Source organism: Sprattus sprattus (genome assembly GCF_963457725.1).
Source record: "Sprattus sprattus genome assembly, chromosome: 1".
Taxonomy (NCBI): domain Eukaryota; kingdom Metazoa; phylum Chordata; class Actinopteri; order Clupeiformes; family Clupeidae; genus Sprattus; species Sprattus sprattus.
In genome coordinates this window covers 13,787,951-13,810,018 of record NC_137920.1, presented here as the reverse complement: position 1 = coordinate 13,810,018, position 22,068 = coordinate 13,787,951, and the positions used below count along the sequence as shown (strand labels likewise).

Genomic DNA, 22,068 nt, shown 5'->3' with positions numbered 1-22,068 from the left:
TTCTACCTGCTATATCAGTTGTACGAGTATGCTGTCACAAATGTTTGCCATCTAACGACATTTCCTCAAAATAAAAACCTTAGAGTTAATTTAATGTTTAGACTGACAGAGTGTTTTGTGTTCTTTGTCCAGATCATTAGGGCCAAGCAGACAAGTTCAAGAGTCAGTCTAAATTGAAATAATCAACAAATGAAGTATCCATTGTATTAATTTTCACAACTTATTATGCCAAGTGCAGGTTGAAGGCATCTCATTAGCTGCATTTGGAGAAACAACTGAGGACTTACATTTCTGTGCGCCTGGTCTGAGTCTGATTTCTGCACAGTTGTCCACACTAAGAATAACACACACACGCACACGCACAGAGAGAGAGAGATACATTTGAGATTCTAAATGTATTAACAGTACATGCAAATCTCTTGACCAGAACATCCATCTCTTTTGGTCCATTGGTTTGCACATGTACATGCCCATCCTACTTAACTAAAAGATTGCCTTAGAAGTAGCATAGAGTGTGTATTAACAGTACATGCATATCTCTTGACCAGGCTATCCATATTTTTTTCTCCAACTGTTTTATATGACCATCATACTAACATTTAACTAAAAGCTTTCCTCTCCAATCCCATCACGTTCTATATGTAGGCTTCTCCATCAGGTTGTGTATGGCATGCCGTTACTTTCTAAATCTTCAAAATAAAGTAGACTATGAAACACAGATGCAAATCTGGATTATTCAGATGAAAAGGGTAATAATGAAACTGCATGTATCATGTATGTGCAGTTTCTCTGTGCTACAGATGTAATGCATGTGCAGATTTGCTGTACATACTTAAGTGTCTCCAGTTTACAGACAGGATCCTCCAGTCTTGCAGATAACAGCTTCAGTCCTGATTCCCCAGGATGGTTGTAGCTCAGATCTAGCTCTTTTAGGTGGGAGGGGTTTGAAGTCAGAGCTGAAGCTAGAAATCCACAACCTTCCTCTGAGATGAGAGAACCAGACAGCCTAAGAATTAGAAACAGAGAGTGAGAGAGAAAGAGTAAGAGAGAGAGAGAGAGAGAGAGAGAGAGAGAGAGAGAGAGAGAGAGAGAACAAGAGAAAGAGTGTGTGTGAGAGAGAGAGAGTTATCCCCAGAGTGACAGTCATCGTCAAATCGTCAAGCACAGTAAAGATACAGGGAGGGTGTGATTAAAAACAGCTAAAGGGACAGTCTAGTGTGGACTAAAATGACATGAGGATAGCCAATATGCATAATAGGATTTTTTGTTTGTTTGTTTGTTTGTTTTTATGAATTTCTGGATTAATCCATGTGTTTCCTTCCTCCCGTGCAAAATCAACATTACAAGAGTCCTACAGGGCTCTGCTGGTGAGCTCAATAAGAAGATTAAAGATTAATGGACGTATATAAGGGTATTGTTAGAAATTGGGTATGGAGGAAAGTCACTCTGTCACTAACAGTAAAAAAAAGGCCTAAAACTACCTAGTAACTAACTACCTGTGATCTAACTACCTAATAATCAAAACTAGGAAAAAACAACAAAAAATGCATGCTAAATGGTGTCTTTTGACTTGAAGATACTTAAGACTAACCACAATGACAAACCACATCATAAACTTCAAACAACAATGAGATTTTAAATTATAATAAAAGTCAATATAACTGAAAAAATATTAAATATTAATTAAGGCAAACTAATAGAACACACTGCACCACTTGCAAGACACTAAAATCACAAAGGACATGGATTAATGTCTAAACAGATGAGTACCAAAGAATGCAAGGGTTTGATTCTTAATTATCTTAATAATGTGATATAATGCTAATGTCCTTCAGAAGGGCCTTCATTTGTGAAGATTCTAAAACAAGAATTTCCTGAAAGTAAGATGAATTTTAACCCCAACCTTAATATCTGCAGTTTACAGTAAGGACTGACCAGTCCCTTACACAGAAGCCAGATTCCAGAGTCTCCAAGTTCATTGTGACTCATGTCCAGCTCTGCTAGGGAGTTTACTGACTGCAGAACACAGGCCACAATCTCGCAGGATTCACCACTGAGTTTACAGTCTCCAAGTCTGTAAAACAAAACATCAGAAATTAGACCATGGTGTTCTACAACTTACAAAACATACGGTATTAATGGAAAGCAGACAATACGCGTATAATGGGACATGTGCAACAGAGCAAACCGTAAACAACTGCTCTTGTGTTTCATAAAGTTTAAATAATAATAATTACAATAATAAAAGACAGTGTTGAATAGAGGGTCAAATCCACTCTTTCTAAATCTTAACATTTATATTTCATAAAAAAACAGGTTTAAATATACAGTCTACAATTTGGTTTGTTTTCGAGGCAATGGTTGATATTTAAATCCCCCCCCCCCAAAAAAAAATAATCACTTAGGACTCTGCAACAAACTGCACTTTGATCACTTTTATCACTTACGTTTACCACCACTTACTGTTCTACTTGCACTTCTAGGGCCCTATCTTGCACCCAGCGCAATTGACATTGTCACCGACGCATGTATCATTCCTATCTTGCACCCGGCGCACAGCGCGATTTTCCCTCCAGAGACGCGCTTCGAAATGAACTAGCGCCGACATGGGCGGGGGCGGAACAGAGAAGGCGTTTCTCTGGCGCAAGTGGTATTTTGCAGTTTCAAAACAACGCCGTGCACCATTGACCACAAAAAAGCTGGTCTAATGTCAGAGGCGCAATGTCTAAAGTCTGTAACGCGTATTCAGAACGCTATTTTAAGGGCGCATGTGCTTGCCCGCACAGTATAGGACCTATAGGCTACACTTTACTTCTGTCGTCTACACGAGAGATTTACACCAATTTTTTGGCAAGCCATATACAAGGAAAATAGAGTATTTACCACATGAGGAAATCATTGTGATATCCATAGCCAAGATGTTTTAAAAATAGGCATTCATCTAGCGTACACATTGGCCCAAATGATTCAGGTTAATTGTAATGGCGGTTCAAACCAGACTGGTTGGCCAATAGCGGCATGACAAATAGGTATATAAAGACACCTGTCTAAATGGGTTCTCCGTCAAGAGCCCGGAAACAGAGCTGAAGAAAATTTGGATATTCTAAAGACTGTCATACCGTCATGTAAGTCCATTAAGAACCTTACTAGCTGACGTACCAGTTAGGTTGCGGTTAATCGTAATTTTTGTCCATTGCGCAGTGAAATGGAATACGTCTTGGGGCAGAGGATCGGACGCCAGAGGGAGAGGGTCTACCGGCCCAGGCAGACCTACCTTGCTTTGACTGAAGAGGAATGTAGGCGAAAGCTACGCCTGACCCGTCAGGCTGTTACTGATATCTGCCATCTCCTGGCAGATGAGCTGGGGACAGACGCACACTCTCACATGCCCTCCCCGTTGCGGTGAAAGTGACAACGGCACTGCATTTGTATGCGTCTGGGTCGTTCCAGCACCCCCTCAGCTCTATTGGAGGCATTTCACAGTCTTCAATAAGTTCGGCTATACATGCAGTTACGTCAGGTCTAGTCCGACATGCTGGGGAATTCATACAATTTCCCGTAACACCCGACAGCCAAGCCCAGGCGTTCTGGGAGAAGTATGGGTTCCCTGGCGTCCTGGCGCTATAGACTGCACCCATGTTCAAATACGTGCCCCCCCAGTAAACGCACTGATTTATGTAAACCGCAAGGAAACACATTCCATAAACATCCAAACCATTTGCGATGCCACTTCACATGTCTGTCACGTTTTTGCCAACTATCCTGGCTCAAGCCACGATTCGTTCATTTTGGCAAACTCATCAATTCCGATCCTTTTCGAGGGGAATCCTCCATTTGATGGGTGGCTGTTAGGGGACAACGGCTATCCATTAAAAACCTGGCTGATGACGCCCTTTATCAACCCTGCAACAGTGCGCAAAACTAATTTCAACACAAAACACACACACACACGCAGTATTATAGAGCGCACATTTGGCATTATAAAAATGCGCTTCAGGTGTTTGGACAGGTCAGGTGGTACTTTACAGTACAGTCCTCAAAAAGTCGCAGCATTCTTTGTGGCATGTTGTGTTTTACACAACATTGCCATGAATCATGGATGTGTCAATGACATAAACGAGGATAGATTAGAGGACTTTAGAAGACGTGAGGTTGAACTGCATGTGCCGATGCCACTAAACCTAAATGCCCCAGCAGCAGCACGAGAGAGGAGAGCTCAACTTTCAGGAGCGCTACTTCCTCTATAATGAGGTAAGCAAACCATTGCCATCTCCAGTATTGCTTGAGCAAATTGCAATATTATTACCATGCATACATAACCTAGTGATTCAGTGAGGGTGAACCCAAAACATCGGAAAGTATGTTTTTGTGACTTTTATTTGAAATATGTTGGCACCAAAAAACGAATGCTAGTAACTGATAGTTCTCTCCCGGCTTTTTACGGCCCTGACAAGCACGTCGGTCTCCTCGGCTGTGAATCTATCCTGTCTTCCTCCCGGTAATTCCGCCATTAAGATAGCAAGCCGCTTTGCAATATGCGCTCCTCGCTCTTAAAGGGAATGTGAGATGACGCTCTGATTGGTTTATTGCATATTACGCCCAAACCACACCTATGGCTGAGTAACCTCCTTTGGACCAACCCATTTGACACCTGCGCTGGGCGCAAGTGTGTTTTTTCCGCCGTTAAAATAGCAACTGCGCCATAGAGCCGCCCACACAGCTTATTGCGTTTGGCGCCGTCCTACTTGCGTTTCTGATCGGCAAGATAGGGCCCCTAATGTACAAACACATTACATCCTACCATAACCTCACTTTTTAAGAAAAACGTATGCTGCTGTACGTTTATCTGTATGTTCTACTTAGTGTTATGTAATGTCTTGTCTGTATGTTCTACTTAGTAATAGGAAATGTTATCTGTTGTGCCTGCGCACTTTATATGTTTCACCGTGGGAGAGTGGGAAACGTTCTATCGATTACTTTGTATGTCTTGACATACAAAGTAATTGACAATAAAGCTACTTTGACTTTGACTTTTTCCCATTTATAGAGCCTGGACTGGATAGGACTGGAGTGTTTTGGACAGACAGGAGTACCTACTCTGAGCAATTCACTGAGACAAAAAATGTATGTGATTAAAATCGTGGACTCTACCTCAGGAATACACTTATATTCCAACAAATTAATGAACAGACACTTACATAAAACAGTGGGGAGAGGGTACCATGTTTGCATTCATTCTGAGCGTTACCCACATTTCACAATGTGGTCAACTGTTGATGTTACACAGAAACGCTCCCAATGATCTGAGGCTTCAAATAATACATTATGTCAATACAACGAAGTCTACAAACCTCAAGGTTTGCAGTTTAGAGTGGGGACTAGTTAGTCCTGCAGAAATAATCTGAACTCCGGCATCTCCCACAGCATTGCAACTCAGATCCAGCTGCGTCAAGGAGATAGCAGACTGCAGAGATCTCTTCACTGTTTCGCAGGACATCGTGTTAAGTTTACACCCATCAAGTCTGCAAGACAGCATGGCAAAAAACAAGTTTTACAATACACACCCTTTTATAAAACTGCAAACTTTAAAACATAAAACAAAATATCATGATCGAAGCAGATATCGTTTGTGAACACAAACATATTAAATATTTTGCGAGGAACAGTGAATAAGCTCATACTTTATTTGAACAACACTAGATGTATTTAATTGTACAAACTCACTCTACCTAAGAGGAATAGACATCCAAACCTATCTGATGTGAATTGTAGCCTATTTGTGACAAAAAATGAATTTAAGAGCATGCAATTATAAATGGTGAAACTCACTGTGCCTTTCTGAAGCACCTCAGGGCTGGGACCAGTCTCCTGCGTCCCTCATCTGATGTATTGTATGTCTTCAGGTCAAACTCATCCAGCACCTCCTCAGACATCAGAAGCATGTGGGCCAGTGCTGAACAGTGAGCAGGAGACAACTTCTGTTTTAAGCCCTTTGGTGAATTCAGGTACTCTTGAATGTCTTCATGCATGGAATGATCATTCACTTCAGATAAGCACTGCAAAAGACTGATGCATCTTTCAGGGGAGAGATCCTCTTTATTGAGGTCCTTAATGTACTGACAAATTATCTTAATGCTCCCTGAGCTGTTGTGTGTGTCGTTGAGTAGACCTTGCAGAAGTCTCTGATTTCTCTCCAGACAGATACCCATAAGGAAGCGAAGGAAAAGATCCAGGTGTCCATTCCTGCTTTCCAAAACGTTGGTTACTGCCAACTTAAGCGAATCTTCCAGGCAGAAAAAATTCCCCATGGTCTCCATCTGATTGCTGTAGGAGACAAAGATATGAAGTGCTGCCAGAAACTCCTGGATGCTCAGATGCACGAAGCAGTACACTTTGCTCTGGTGAAACACAGACTCTTCCTTGAAGATTTCAGTGCACATGCCAGAGTATACTGAAGCTTCACTGACATCAATGCCACACTCTTCCAGGTCTTCTTCGTAAAATATGACAATGCCATCCTCTAGATTCTTGAAAGCCAGTTTTGACAGCTTCAGTATAATTTCTTCTTGTGATTCCAGAAGCTGCTCTTTCTTTGGCTGTTTTCCGCTTTGATACTTCTGATTCTTTCTGGTGATCTGAATGAGTAGAAAGTGTATGAACATTTCAGTCAGTGTTTTGGGGATTTCCTGGCTGTTGTTTTGATCCAGCATCTGCTGAAGTACAGTGGCTGCAATCCAACAGAAGACTGGAATGTGGCACATGATTTGGAGACTCCTGGATGCCTTAATATGTGAGATGATTCTTCCAGCCTGACTCTCATCACTGATTCTCTTCCTGAAGTACTCTTCCTTCTGTGGGTCATTGAACCCTCGCACTTCTGTCACCTGGTCAATGCACTGAGCAGGAATTTGACTGGCCGCTGCTGGTCGTGAGGTTATCCAGATGTGTGCAGAGGGAAGCAGACTTCCCTGAATGAGGCTCGTCATCAGAACATCCACTGATGATGGCTGTTTTAAATCAGATATCATGTTCTGTTGGAAATTCAGAGGAAGTCGACTCTCATCCAAACCATCAAAGATGAACACAACCTGACAGTCTTTGTATTCTTCCCCATTCCTCAGTTCCTTCAGTTCAGGATGGAAGGCAAGCAGGAGCTCGTGAGGACTATACTGATCATCTCTGACCAAATTCAGCTCACGGAAAGGAAGGGGAAATATAAAGTCTGCATTCTGATTGGCTACCCCATCTATCCAATCAAGAATGAACTTCTGCACTGACACTGTTTTTCCAATGCCAGCAACACCTTTGGTCATCACAGTTCTGATGTTCCTCTCCTGTCCAGGTAAGGGCTTGAAGATGTCATTGCAGTTGATTGCTACGTCTTCTGTGGTTTGTGCTCTGGATGCTGACTCTACCTGCCAAACCTCATGTTCCTTATTCACCCCTTCACTCTCTCCCTCTGTGATGTAGAGCTCTGTGTAGATCTTATTGAGGAGTGTCTCAGCTCCTGGTTTGATGATACCTTCAGATATGTTCTCGAACCTCCTCTTCAGACTGGCTTTATGCTTCTCTATAACTCTCCTCAGGACCTCATCAGCTGTTTATCATGGACGAAAATCAACAAAGAAGCCTATTAGTATCATGTGTTTGATGAATCACAATATTGATTCTTATCTGTGATTGCTTCAGCCAAATCATAATTGACATTCCACACACAAATATACATTGTCTTTTCACTGCTGTTGCTCCTTACACATTATAATGGTAATTGTATGATCTGCTGTAGAGCTACACTCTAAAACCCTGTGTGATAATCTAGAACAGGGATAGGGTCCGTGTTTCCCCACGGACCCTATTCTCAGAAGCTCCGGACGCTACTTCCTGCTTGCTAGGCTTGCTACCGAGTCATGCTGTCTAGCCCCGGAACGCTTATCTGCTTTGTACTGCTAAGTATCCCAGTGACTGCGCTCACTACCACTACCTTTCACATTACATCGAATCTGGGAATTCTCTCTCTCCCCCCCCTATTTCCTGTCCCTCTCAGCTAACGCCTAGCTGGCCATGGCGTCTCATTCGACCGCTGTCCACTGCCCAACATGTAATATGTTTAGCGACTCTCTAACAACTTATACTTGCACCAAGTGTAGGCTACTGGCAAGCTTCGATGAGAGGATATCTCTACATGAGTCACGTCTCCTCAACATAGACTTTATTACTTCGTTAACCCAACCTAGCGAAATTCAGCATGCAGATCTAACATTAACCGACGCTACTCTGCCTCCTTGCTCGCCCGTGTTAACACTGCAACTCAAACCCCTCAATAAATGAGTGACTGTAAAACGAGGAAGTAGTAGAAGACATTCAAAGCCCGTATCACACTCGTATCCCATCCTAACTTAAAACCGTTTCTCTCCCTTTATTACCACCGATACTGATGATAAAGTTCTCGTTATTGGTGACTCCACCCTGAGGCATATTCAACTCGCAACCCCGTTACAAACATTGAACTGTATACTGGGAGCTAGAGCAAATGACATCGAATCCCACTTAAAACTAATCGCTGATCGGAGATTCTCTAAAATAATTATTCACACAGGCGTAAACGATGTCCGCCTACGGCAATCGGAAACCACCGAGCTAAATTTTATATCGTTATTCGCTACCGCAACACGAATGGCAGACTCTGTAGTGTGTTCTGGCCCTATGCCTATCAACCACGGCGACGAAATGTACAGTAGACTATCGGCAGTTAATAACTGGCTAGCAGTATGGTGCTCACACAATAACGTAGATTTTATAAATAACTGGCCAACTTTTTGGAGGAAGCCTGGGCTACTACAGAAATATGGCATCCACCCCTCTAAAGAGGGTGCTAGACTCCTTTCTCAAAACTTAAAACACCACCTAGCCCAAACGTACTACTGACAACCAATAACTAGAACTGGAAGGCAGACCTATTACCCCACACTAACTCCTGCTGCACCAGTACACTCTCTGCCCATATTAAACCACATACAAACGGTATCTATACTCAGAACACATAAGCCCAACGCAACTCACACTAGAAGAAGCATTAATCAGGAAAACCTAATTAAGATACCAACCTTATCAGCACAAAATGAAACTTGCACAATACTAAAACTGGGCCTTATTAACATTCGGTCCCTAACATCAAAAGGTGCACTTATAAATGAGCTGATAACAGACAACAACATCCAAATACTTTTCCTAACTGAAACCTGGCTAAAACCAGATGAATTCATAGCCTTAAACGAATCTACCCCTCCAAGCCATGTTAACTGCCACATCCCCCGCAGCACTGGACGTGGAGGTGGAGTTGCTACAATTTCCCTCGCTAGTCTATGTATTTGCCCAAGACCTCAATTTAAATTTGCATCATTTGAAGTCCTCGTACTTAATCTTATTCATCCAAACTCAAAAGCCACTAACCCGGTCACTCTTGTGACACTATATAGACCACCAGGTCCCTACACTGAATTTGTATCCGAATTTTCCGATTTCCTATCCGCCCTGATTGTAAATTCTGATAAAATCCTGATAGTGGGAGATTTTAATATCCATATGGATAATGAAAATAATAGCCTTACAATTGCATTCCAATCACTGATAGACTCTATCGGGTTCTCACAGCATGTAAACACACCAACTCACTACCATACCATTGACCTTGTATTAACGCATGGCCTAGAAATTGACCACCCTATAGTTCTACCCCAAAATACTACCCTCTCGGACCACCACTTATTACATTCAACATGAAATTAGAACTCCGTCCAACATCGGAAATTACCCACTTCTACAGCCGAATTTATATCAAAACTACCTGTCGCCCTCACCTCAGCTCCTACCACTGGCAAAGTAAATGGCATATGCACTTCCCCACCTTATATCGACCTACTAACTGAAGGCGTCATACATGCGTTGCACTCAACCCTCGACGCTGTTGCACCACTAAAAAAGAGAATAAGAAAACTGAAAAAACTAGCCCGATGGTACACTGATAAGACTCGCACACTCAAACGAACCACACGAAAACTAGAAAAAAAATGGTACTCCACCAAACTTCTGGCGTGGAAGGATAGTCTTCTAAGATATAAACGAGTATTCTCTCCTAGTTGCTAAGCGACTTACTTCTTTCCTACAACAAAACAAAATTGAAGAAACCCTCCAATCCGGTTTTAGGGCCCACCACAGCACTGAAACGGCCTTAGTCAAAGTCTTAAATGACCTACTAATCGCATCTGATCATGGGTGCACCTCAATACTAGTTCTCCTAGACCTTAGTGCTGCTTTCGACACTATAGATCATCTGATCCTGTTACAGAGACTTGAACATCACGTTGGCATCAAAGGCTGTGCCCTATCTTGGTTTAGATCTTACCTCTCTGATCGCCATCAATTTGTTCATGTCCATGAGAAGTCGTCAAATCACACCAGAGTAAGCTACGGTGTCCCACAAGGCTCTGTCCTTGGACTACTGCTTTTTTCCCTTTATATGCTACCCTTAGGTGCTGTCATAAGGAAACATGGCATTAACTTCCATTGCTATGCTGACGACACCCAACTCTACCTATCAATGAAACCTGATGAAATTGTACATCTACCCAAGATAGAAGCTTGCCTCCATGATGTAAAATCTTGGATGACTAACAACTTTCTGCTCCTCAACTCTGATAAAACTGAGGTTATGCTTGTAGGCCCCGATCAACTGAGAACTACACTGTCTACCCATCTACCCACACTCAATGGCTTCCCAACACCCAACACTACCATCAAAAGCCTTGGCGTAACTATCAACCAAGACTTCCTACTTGACTCACACATAAAACAGATCTCAAAGACATAATTTTTTCATTTACGCAATATTGCCAAAATTAGAAAGGTCCTATCCCTCCTAGATGCAGAAAAACTAATCCATGCATTTATTACTTCCCGCCTCGATTACTGTAATGCTCTCCTGTCCGGATGCATCATTAACACAATAAAGAGCCTTCAACTTATACAGAACGCTGCTGCTCGTACACTCACCAGAACTAAAAAATATGAACACATCTCACCGGTACTCGCTTCGTTGCATTGGCTCCCCGTCAAAAGTAGAATCGATTTCAAAGTACTCCTGCTAACATATAAAGCCCTAAACGACCTGGCTCCAAACTACCTCAAGGAATTAGTCGTCCCCTATTGCCCTTCAAGGCTGCTCCGTTCCCAGAGTGCAGGCCTCCTGGTAATTGCAAGAATATCAAAAACCACAATAGGAGGCAGAGCCTTTAGCTACTGAGCACCCCTCCTCTGGAATAACCTCCCTGCCTCCATCCGAGATGCAGACACCGTACCTATATTCAAATCAAAGCTTAAGACAATCCTCTGTAATGCACCCTATAGCCAAAAGTAATTGCGTCAACAAACCCATCACCTGTTGCGCTAGCCAAAAGTGTATCCTGTTTGCTGAGTGGATGCATGTGCGGCCCCGGCATAACAGCTTATACTTCAATGTAACGAACAATACAGCCTCTCGGTTTGTCCAAACCATCATCTCACCGTCTCAAACCTTGCCGAGTGGATGCATGTACGGCCCAGGCATAAATAAATAAAACGTAAGAAGAACAATAGTGTGCTTACACTAATAACAAATGCCAGCATTACTAAATATATCTTCCCCCTTTCTCTCTCTCTCTCTCCTTCCATATCATATTGCTTTTGCCTAAAATAACACTGATAAAATAGCCATATTGCCTACTGTTAAATCTATTACCCAAATGCATCTCCCTATCTGTTTCTGAAATTGATGTCTACTAACATAAATGTTCTCGCTCCCCTATAGCATGTTCCAATCGCTGATGGAAGTGGAACTATCGCTCCTCACCCCCACCACTCTGCACGTAGTCTCTCCACCTGGTCTACCTGGAGAAACCCTCGGCCAATCGCACCCACCGTCACTGCATTGCCGTACACCTACTCTACCCAATACCCTATGCTAGCATTTATATACAATATACATTATTGCCACCACCGAAATGTTTCTTTGTCCCCACATCCCTTACCCCTGTAACAGTAACCCTATTGGCACAGTAATCTGGTCTTTTTGTCCCCACATCCCTTACCCCTGTAACAGTAACCCTATTGGCACAGTAATCTGGTCTTGCCTGTATCATGTATTTACCACCAGATGTCTGTATACATATTATGTCCGGTGACCAAATGCTGGCTGTGTATAACCCCTGTTGCTTCCTTTCCTCTTCTGCCACACAACCCTTCCCCTTCCCCCTTCCCCCCGTCCCACCTTCCTGTCTCCACCCGGCCGACCTCAAGCAGATGGGTCCCCCCTTATGTGCCGTGGTTCTGCTTAAGGTTTCTTCCTGCCCAACAGGGAGTTTTTCCTTGCCCCTGTTGCCGTTGTGCATGCACTAAGGGGGCGCTATACAAATAAAATTGAATTGAATTGAATTGAAATCTTTCTCCTACCAAGAGCCATGTGGGTATTTACAGAGATATTAGGGGTCCTACATGACTACACTTAGCCTTCTTTAAAACATTAGTCACAGTTATGATGTTGTCGTTATACATAATATGCTAATAATGTATCCATACATGTATTATAATAATGCATAATTCTACAAACGCATTCACAAATTCTCCCACTGAATAGCAAACAGAATAAAGTCAATGATGTAATGTATATAATTTCATATTCCTGTGTAAATGCTATATGGCCCAGAGGCTATACGTTTCCCGACACGTGGTCTAGATGATCTTAACCCTCATGCTGTGTTTGCAACATGGTTAGACTTGTCGAGGTACTGGTCATAATTGACCAGACTGATATAAATGTCGGTAATGTTTTTTAAAAACATTTAATTTAGATTTAGGGTTAGAGTTTTACATTAGAATTTAAACCTTTCTAACCATGCAGATAATCGTTTGACAAGTTTTAAAGAGATGTACTGCTCAGTTTTATTTAAAATAACGGAAATTCCAAGAATACTGGAACATACATACAACTAGTACAAATCCAAATCTCAGGATTATCAATGTTTTTAAAAATTGTTAAACAATTAAGGCGAGACACTACAGGTGAATAGGGTAAAAATCTTAAATAATAGGTATCACCATGAGTTGTTTACTCATGTTTAGATGAGAAAAAAATGTATTACAAGTTTTTAGTTTTTTGATGTTTGAATATGCAAATTAGGCATTATCTCATTAAATATGCGCTAATTTGCATAATGTTTAAAAGGAAAAATCTGATCATGGGATGAAGCCAGGTTAAAAATTCCTTTTCCCTTTTGTTGGCATATTAGATGGGGAAAAAAATTACAGAGGGATTTATGGATATCTACTTTTGTTTTCCTGTAAATCAGAAAAGACTGTCAATAGCCTGAAAAAAAATCATTTTCGGCATGTTTTTGGGGATATAGTGTCATATAATTCAGGCTTAGAATAATATATTTACAAATCCCTCTGTAAATGTCTTCATAATATAGTTGGGTACAAGACTGGAAAGCTTGGTAGATATCGGTTGAACTGAAGTGGAGATTTTTTTCCTTGGAGTATGACAAAAAACACATTTTGAGAAAATCGCACTTAAAGAATTCCAGGAAGTATCAAGCCATACCACGTGATGCGTCTGAACGAATCACGTTATCAGAAACCACCGCAAACCAATGAAATTGCGTCTTTAGGTTTAAAGCCCCGTTTCTGCTAACATCATTGGTTACTGCTGGAAAGGAAATGTCCTTATTTGGAGTACATAGCGTTGTGTGGGAGAAACATAGCTTTTCAACCATACCAAACATGTCAGGCATCAGAAAGCCGATATACTGCACGTTACGTTAGAACGCTAACTTTCCAGGAAACCTAGGAGAATGCTGACGCCGCGAACAGACAAAATGTGAATAAATATACACATTAATGTATAATAAGGATATTTTCTTTATGCTAGTATGAAAGATTACATGTTTAGGGAGTGAACTAGCTCAAAATCTCAAAATTGACCACTGCTGAAAAAAACGATGTTTTTGCCTGCCGTGTCTCGCCTTAACAACACATAAAGGGCCCTATCTTGCCGATCAGAAACGCAAGTAGGACGGCGCAAAACGCATGTAGCTGTGTGGGTGGCTCTATGGCGCAGTTGCTATTTTAACGGCGGAAAAAACACACTTGCGTCCAGCGCAAGTGTCAAAAGGGTTGGTCCAAAGGAGGTTACTCAGCCATAGGTGTGGTTTGGGCGTAATATGCAATAAACCAAATCAGAGCGTCATCTCACATTCCCTTTAAGAGCGAGGAGCGCCTATTCCATAGCGGCTTGTTATTATAATGGCGGAATTACCTGGAGGAAGACCGTGAGGCCACCAGAACGTGTATTACCAGAAGCAATCACGGCAATATTTTCCCATGCTTGTTTGGAGAAATGATTCTACTTTTCATTTCTTGTTTGTATTTTTTCAGTTACTAGCATTCGTTTTTTGGTGGCAACATATTTGAAATAAAAGTCACAAAAACATACTTTCCGATGTTTTGGGTTCACCCTCACTGAATCACTAGGTTATGTATGCATGGTAATACTATTGCACCCATCGGCACATGCAGTTCAACCTCACGTCTTCTAAAGTCCTCTAATCTATCCTCATTTATGTCATTGACACTTCCATGATTCATGGCAATGTTGTGTAAAACACTGGTGGGGCACGTATGTGAATACGTATGCTTAGCCCTCTCTTGGCTGTCGGGTGTTACGGGAAATTTTATGAATTCCCCAGCATGTCGGACTAGACCTGACGTAACTGCATGTATAGCCAAACTTTTTGCAGACTGTGATAGGGACACTGTGCGTCTGTCCCCAGCAGTGTTGTTTTCGTCAGGCAAGACGAAAACGAAAATGACGTCGTCAGACCCCTTTTTTCCATGACGAAAATGAGACTAAGACGAACGTCACCAAAGCCATATAAAGACTAAAATGTGACGAAAAATTTAGACATTTTCGTCAGACGAGAACTAGACGAGACTCAATTGTTAGTGAGTGGACGAACAAAGTTTCAAAACATGCTTTTTTTTCCGCCAACTATAATATGCGTGCAATGTCAATCAAGAGCTCAGACATCAGAAATGGAGCCAGCTGCTTGTCCTAACAGTCACGCCCCCATCACACACTAAAAGCCTCGCTCACGCGCAGCTGCCGTACGGCTGTACGCACTGTGCGTACCTTCTGCTACGTGAGAAGAAGAAAGAGAGAGAGAGTCTGCAATCATGCGCTGAGCCTGGCCAGTGCACAAAGCACAAACAAACGAATAGTGATTAAAGTACAAACAAACGCTTACAAAAGTTATCTGACACACGCTGTTCCCAGCACGACGCATGCATTGCCACTGTAATTCAATACTATGAACGCATATTACAATAGGTAAACTGCAGACAGAGGGGCGCGCAAAAAAAATGCGGTACTACGATCTCCCTGTCCAAATGAATGGAGTCATTTGACTTTATGATCAGCATATTCAGGGTTTGCTTCAGTATCTTACACCCCTCCTCCTTATCCGACAATGTATGGCAGCAAATAAAATCGGTGTACGGACAACTAATGGCCGTTGAGTATGCAGAGCTGGAGCTGTGGAAACAGCTAAATGAGTTACAGCCAAATCGCAGTGAGCCTTGTCAAGCCCTGGAAAGTTCGGCAAATTTCCACCCAAACATTCATTGAGTCTTGTTGACAATGCTCGTTTTAACAACGTCTGCTGAGCGGTCATTAAGTACAATCTTAAGACATATCTACGAAGTACGATGACTGACAAAAGACTGACCGGACTTGCTCTCATGAATATTCACACAGATTTGGAAATCGACAGTGAAAAAGTAAAAAAACAATATGCAGAAGGAGAATTCACTTAAATTGTAAGGGCAATACGTTTAGGCTGTAACCCATTATCTGCGCGTGAGTGTTAATGTGCACGGTTTTTTTGGGGGGGGGGGGGGGGCATTACGGAGCAAATCTCCCGACTATTGCGCCCGTCATGGTTAAAAATAGCTTGCAACGCCAACACGAACAGTGGGAGAAGGGAAGGGGTAACATAAAGTTCTTAGAATTTTAATACAACAATTTTGCCAGCGAATACAAAGTTCTAATACTTTGCGAATACAAAGGTTATAAAGTTCTAATATTTCGAGAGCGATTTTAAAGTTGAAACCGACTTAGTTGACCACACGCAAGTTAACGCAGTTAAACGAAAGCTAAAATAATGTGCTGATTCATTGCCGTTGCATCACCTCAAGCAAAGGTGCAGAGAACATCTAGGGAGGAAGAAACAACAGCCACAACAGCAGCTACAGCTACACCAAGGGCATGTTGCAGTAGGTGGCTCATTGTATTTTGTGTAACACATGTATTCAAAACATCAAGCCTTTCGCCCACTACACTTTCATGCTCCGGTAAGTTTTTTTCCTTTGCTCTCGCACGCCCCCTTCAGTGAAGCAGAGGTAATGTTTGCCTTCCCTTAGTTTTTTTCAATGCGGTTTTTTGTCAGATCAGTAAGACTATAGTATGATAAGCTTTTGAATATCCATGCTGTAGTGTTAGTTGGACAATATTTATCTATCATATAGGTGTCATTTCAAAGCTTAATTTAGATTTTTTTTTAGTAGACCTAATGCAGCGCTTCTTATGAGGTTAAATGAATTCATCTGAAGTACATTTTTAATAGCCAACTCTTGAATGTGCTTTAAAAAATTGTGGTCATGCAAAAGTAAATTAAATAATGAATGTATAGTTAAGGAGGGCCTTTAAGGATGCCTGGGTATAGCATACACCGTGTGTTGCGGCAGTCACCAGCCAATTGGGCAATATTGGTTGATTTCTTTTAATCCATTCTGAGAGTGATTAACATAATATTAAAATCATAGGCAAAGATTGTTTAGATCAAACAATGTCAGAGTAGGTCTGAAATGGCAGGTTTAATTTTGGCCGGTAAAAAATATGATTGGCTGGTAAAAAATTTCATCTACCAGCCAAAAAGTTAATTTCCAGCCCTGCTTTTACGGGCAGTACGGGGACAGGGAGCCGAGTCGAACGACGGTCACGGAGACGAAGCCACGACCACAACTTCATGCTGCGGCTTCAAACTCACAGGAAAAAAATACCACAAACCTCAAAAGGCACCTGAAGGCCAGTGTGTTTCATTATGATAAATGTATTGGCCTATTAAATAAATACACGCATCGTATGTATATTTGATTTTTGACTAAAACCTTTTGAGTTTTCGTCGGACTAAAACTAGACTAAAACCTTTGGAGTTTTCGTCGGACTAAAACAAGACTAAAACTTTCAAAGATAGAAATGACTAAAATGGGACTAAAACTAAGAAGCATTTCGTCAAAAAGACTAAGACTAAAACTAAATCTAAAATGCCTGCCAAAAACAACACTGGTCCCCAGCTCATCTGCCAGAGAGAGAGCGAGTGAGTGAGTGTGAGTGTGAGTGTGAGTGTGAGTGTGTGTGTGTGTGTGTGTGTGTGTGTGTGTGTGTGTGTGTGTGCACGTGCGGCCAGCCACTGATCAGGCTCTCCCAGTGGTGTAGTCCAGGGTATACGCAGGTACCCACTTATTTTTCAGTCAGCATTGAGTATACCCACTTCTCAAAACAGGGTGTTTATCCTGTGCTGTATGGGCTGCTTAAAAATAAATAAGAGTATACCCACTTCTCCAAGGACCACTACTTCACTGGGCTCTCCTCTCTTCCGATCTCTCCCTCTCCCTCCCTTTTCTCCTTATCTCGCCGCAGACTGTGATATGGACAGTGTGCGTGTGTCCCCAGCTCATCTGCCAGGAGATGGCAGACATCAGAACCGCCATTACAATTAACCTGAATCATTTGGGTGTATGCCTATTTTTAAATTATCTTGGATATGGATATCACAATAATTTCCTCATGTGGTAAATACTTTATTTTCCTTGTAATTATATATGGCTTGCCAAAAAATTGGTGTAAATCTCTTGTGAAGACGACAGAAGTAAAGTGTAGCCTATAGGTCCTATACTGTGCGGGCAAGCACATGCGCCCTTAAAATAGCGTTCTGAATACGCGTTACAGACCTTAGACATTGCGCCTCTGACATTAGACCAGCTTTTTTGTGGTCAATGGCGAACGGCGCACGGCGTTGTTTTGAAACTGCAAAATACCACTTGCGCCAGAGAAACGCCTTCTCTGTTCCGCCCCCGCCCATGTCGACGCAAGTTCATTTCGAAGCGCGCCTCTGCAGGGAAAATCGCGCTGTGCGCCGGGTGCAAGATAGGAATGATACATGCGTCGGTGACAATGTCAATTGCGCTGGGTGCAAGATAGGGCCCAAAGTATGCAGAAAATATATATCATATAATATTTCATTTTAAAAACACTAGCATCTTTAGTCAAACATGACAAAATGACCAAACACTATTGATACACTTTGATGTTGCAATGGAATGTATTTTCTGTGTATAAAAGCACATAAATGTGTTATCAGTGTAAGAACATCCGCAAAATCAATAATGACAATGAAAATAACTTCATATTATGTTTTTTTTCTGGCTCCTTTAGGAAAAATCTTTCTATTTTTGTACGGCTCTGTCAGCTGAAAAGGTTCCTGACCCCTATCTTATAAGGTACTCCAGTAACACTTTCTATGAAGTTTGCGCCTGTAGGTAAAACCGGGGTTGTTACAATAGTTTAATTAAATCAGTCTCATAAAATGTAATAATCATTAATTTTAGTAATTAATATTTAATAATTAATTTACCATAATGATGAAAACTCTAGCTGTACCACTATGCTACAGTCTTAGTATAATATTACAACACTAACGTATTACAATTAAAATACAAGTCTATAACACTTCATGGATAACTAGACAAGTGAAGGCAATCAAGAGTATCTGGTTGGCGTAAAATGGCTTTCAGTGGAATATTGGAACAATAACAGGCAAGACAATTGTTTAAGTAAAAGTAAACAATTTATTAAAAGTAACAAAAGGTAATTAATGGTCAATAATGAATCAGGTATACAGTAATCACTTAAACACTGGAGTAAAACAATTGAGTAAGGCACAAAGTGGAATTGGGATGAGGTAGTTTGTCTCCGGAATGCAGAGGAGGAGGCGTTAGCTTCCCGTCTCTGTCTGTGTGTGTGTGTGTGCGTGTGTGTGTGTGTGTGAGAGAGAGAGGGTGCGTGCGTGTGTGAGCGGGTGCGTGTGTGGGTATGCGCAGTTGCGAGTTAACGCGGTCGCACGCTCAATGGAGAGATGGGGAGAAGTGAGAGGGAGACTATGCGCGTGCGCACAGGTGATAAGCAGCTGATGGAACTGGAATTATTGTTATTATTATAGGTAAAGATGTACTTCTCTGTATCTACAACTCACTCTGAACGTATACTACGTCTGTCTCTCACTGAGATCCAATGCAAATGACATGTGACCCTCCCCCCCCTCTTCCTGCTAGAGGCCTTGTGTCCTGGCATCCCCATCCCCCCATAGGTGACCCTCTCACTGTATCCCACACCCACTTCTCTTTGTATAAAACCTGATAGCATACTGCATCAGGTTAGACCGTTCTTGAACCAACAGCGAGAGGGGTCTCCATGCTGCAATACAAGCCAACTGAAACCGACTCTGCCTCCTGTCCATTCTTCAACTTTAGCGTGCTTTATTAATATTCTATTAGATGGTCCTTCGATGCCGGTAGATATACATCTATCTGAAACAGCAAAAGAATACAAGCCAACGCTTCAAAAACTTTGAACGGGAACGGTAAGCGACTTACGCTTCATTCTATGTGCAAAATTGTTTTTTTTGTTTGGAGTGAGTGAGATAAAGTTGTGGAAAGCGCTTGCTTTTCCACACATTGAGTAAAGTAGTTTATATATATTTACCCGACACTGCAGCACAGTGAAAGGCATCGTATTCAGGTTTAAATCCCAATATATATTCAAACAAAGTCTCAGACGCGGGCGTCGGATTTGTAGTACTTGTGGCCACGTGTCTGGACAACAGTGAGTCCGAGAGTACCGGTGGACTCTGTGTGTAACGCTGTACATACAGAGACGTCCTCTATCGTAAAGCCTCTCCAACCGGGTGCTAACCCTGAAGAACCTTAATCGGAAGAAGTAGGGAGATCTCACATCAAACAAAAGAAACCTTTGCACATAAAAGAAAAAGTCCCGTTCGCTATAATTGACTTTTACTATTCATTATAAGGACCAGGACGGGTCGGTTTCGGTTGGTTTGTTTCAGCGTGATATGTTTGTCTGTTCCGTGTTTCATGTTCGTTGTGTAAGCCTGTGTGCGTCCATCTGTGTTGTCTTTGTTCTTAAAGTGGCCAGGCTTGACTATCAGTGATTCAAACAGCACCATCTATCCCATTGTCTAAATTGATCTAACTTAGCCAGTTAGAAGGAGAGGAGTGAAGACTTTTAACAAAGCCTTCATCCTGGGTGTATATGTTTAAGATACATGGAAATAAGATGCCTTTACGGAAAAACATACGTAAATGTATAGACACATTAGCGGGGCCCACAATATGTTGGAATGCCCCTTTTAAGTAAAATCAAATGAGCTCGCTGTTCAAGTGATCTGTCTGGTAGTCACACAAAGCCAGTGAATGTTGAGGAGGCAGACTTCTGCTAACTCTCTGTGTTCTGTGTTGCCTACATGTTGTAACCAGATTATTAACTTCTCTTGTCTTTGTTTCCCCACGAGTCAGACAACGCGTGTTCTGAGCGAACAACTGCGCAAGCGCTCTCTTGTCTGTGTTTCCCCGCGAGTCAGACAACGCGTGTTCTGAGCGAACAACTGCGCAAGAGCGCGCGCGTGTGTGTGTGTGTGTGTGTTTGGGCTGGCCAGCCGATGAATGAATGTACTTACACGACTCCAAGCCAATGAATGACTTCAATGCCACTCACTGACTGAGTGAGAATATAGACTGACATACTTTTGACCACTTTTGACTGCTTTGTTTATTGTCTGGTACATGACTTTTGACTGTTTTTGTTTATTGTCTGGTATGATTTAAGTCTGACAATGCCTTGCTTTAACTTGTATTTACTTTTCAAAGGTGATAGCTTCCAAGCTATCATATAGGGGATTTGAAGGCTTGTTGTGACTTATCTGCACTATTTTATGTTGTCTTTTGTTTGTCACAACTGTATTCCTTTTTATTTTTATTTGGTCAAAGTCATGTGCTATTTGTCTTTGTTTGTTTCAACCTTTATTTTAATTTACTCCAAGCCATGTGCCTTGACCCCTTAAGTAATCTTGCAGAATCCTTTTACCAAGCACCCCTCCCCCTCCCCCATATCACAGTCAAATGCAAATGTTTGAATGGCTCTAAAACCCCTCATACTGTTGTGGTTTCTCATGCGGACCCTGAGATCACACACAACACTTTAGGAGAAGACTACCCCTCCCCTGCCCATCTGCAGCCATCAACACACCCTATCTAACACCTCCCTGTGTCCCGGGTGTTTTTGGCTCCGGCTGAGGTCATGGACTGTCCAGCTCTCCTCAGAGATACACACTCAGCCTAAACAAAAGGACTCTTGACAACCCTGTGGACACAAAGGAAACCTGAACTCATCAACTGGCCATCCACGTGCTTGGTGTTTCAGCACCTGATTCAGCACGTCTTGACATGGTAGAGACTACCCACCCAGAGAACATGGCAGAAGGACTCTGCATGTGGGCTCTGTGTGGTCACAAGATAACTACTGATGGAACTGCAAATAGATATTCCACTGTTAACCACTGTTAATTTGTATCATCCCTATCTGTAACATATTTCGATGTGTCCTGCCCTGATTGGCTGTTGCCTGGTTATTATTGTGTGAGCATATATATGCTCAATTGGGGGACTGATGGAACTGGAATTATTGTTATTATTATAGGTAAAGATGTACTTCTCTGTATCTACAACTCACTCTGAACGTATACTACGTCTGTCTCTCACTGAGATCCAATGCAAATGACATGTGACCCTCCCCCCCCTCTTCCTGCTAGAGGCCTTGTGTCCTGGCATCCCCATCCCCCCATAGGT

General features: G+C 42.0%; 1 protein-coding gene across 4 annotated transcripts in view; it reads right to left on the bottom strand.

Annotated features, from left to right (window-relative positions):
* LOC308361862 (NACHT, LRR and PYD domains-containing protein 3-like) overlaps nt 1-22,068 on the bottom strand; it is a 34,745-nt gene that overhangs the window by 1,623 nt on the left and 11,054 nt on the right. For all 4 annotated transcript variants that reach the window (XM_080834332.1, XM_080834335.1, XM_080834334.1 and 1 more), the window contains exons 6-10: nt 5,830-7,597; nt 5,352-5,522; nt 1,904-2,074; nt 833-1,006; nt 288-334 (exon numbers count right to left, since the gene is read on the bottom strand). In XM_080834332.1, the coding sequence (XP_080690458.1) occupies nt 288-334; nt 833-1,006; nt 1,904-2,074; nt 5,352-5,522; nt 5,830-7,597 (2,331 nt within the window). The remainder of the gene's footprint in view (nt 1-287; nt 335-832; nt 1,007-1,903; nt 2,075-5,351; nt 5,523-5,829; nt 7,598-22,068) is intronic.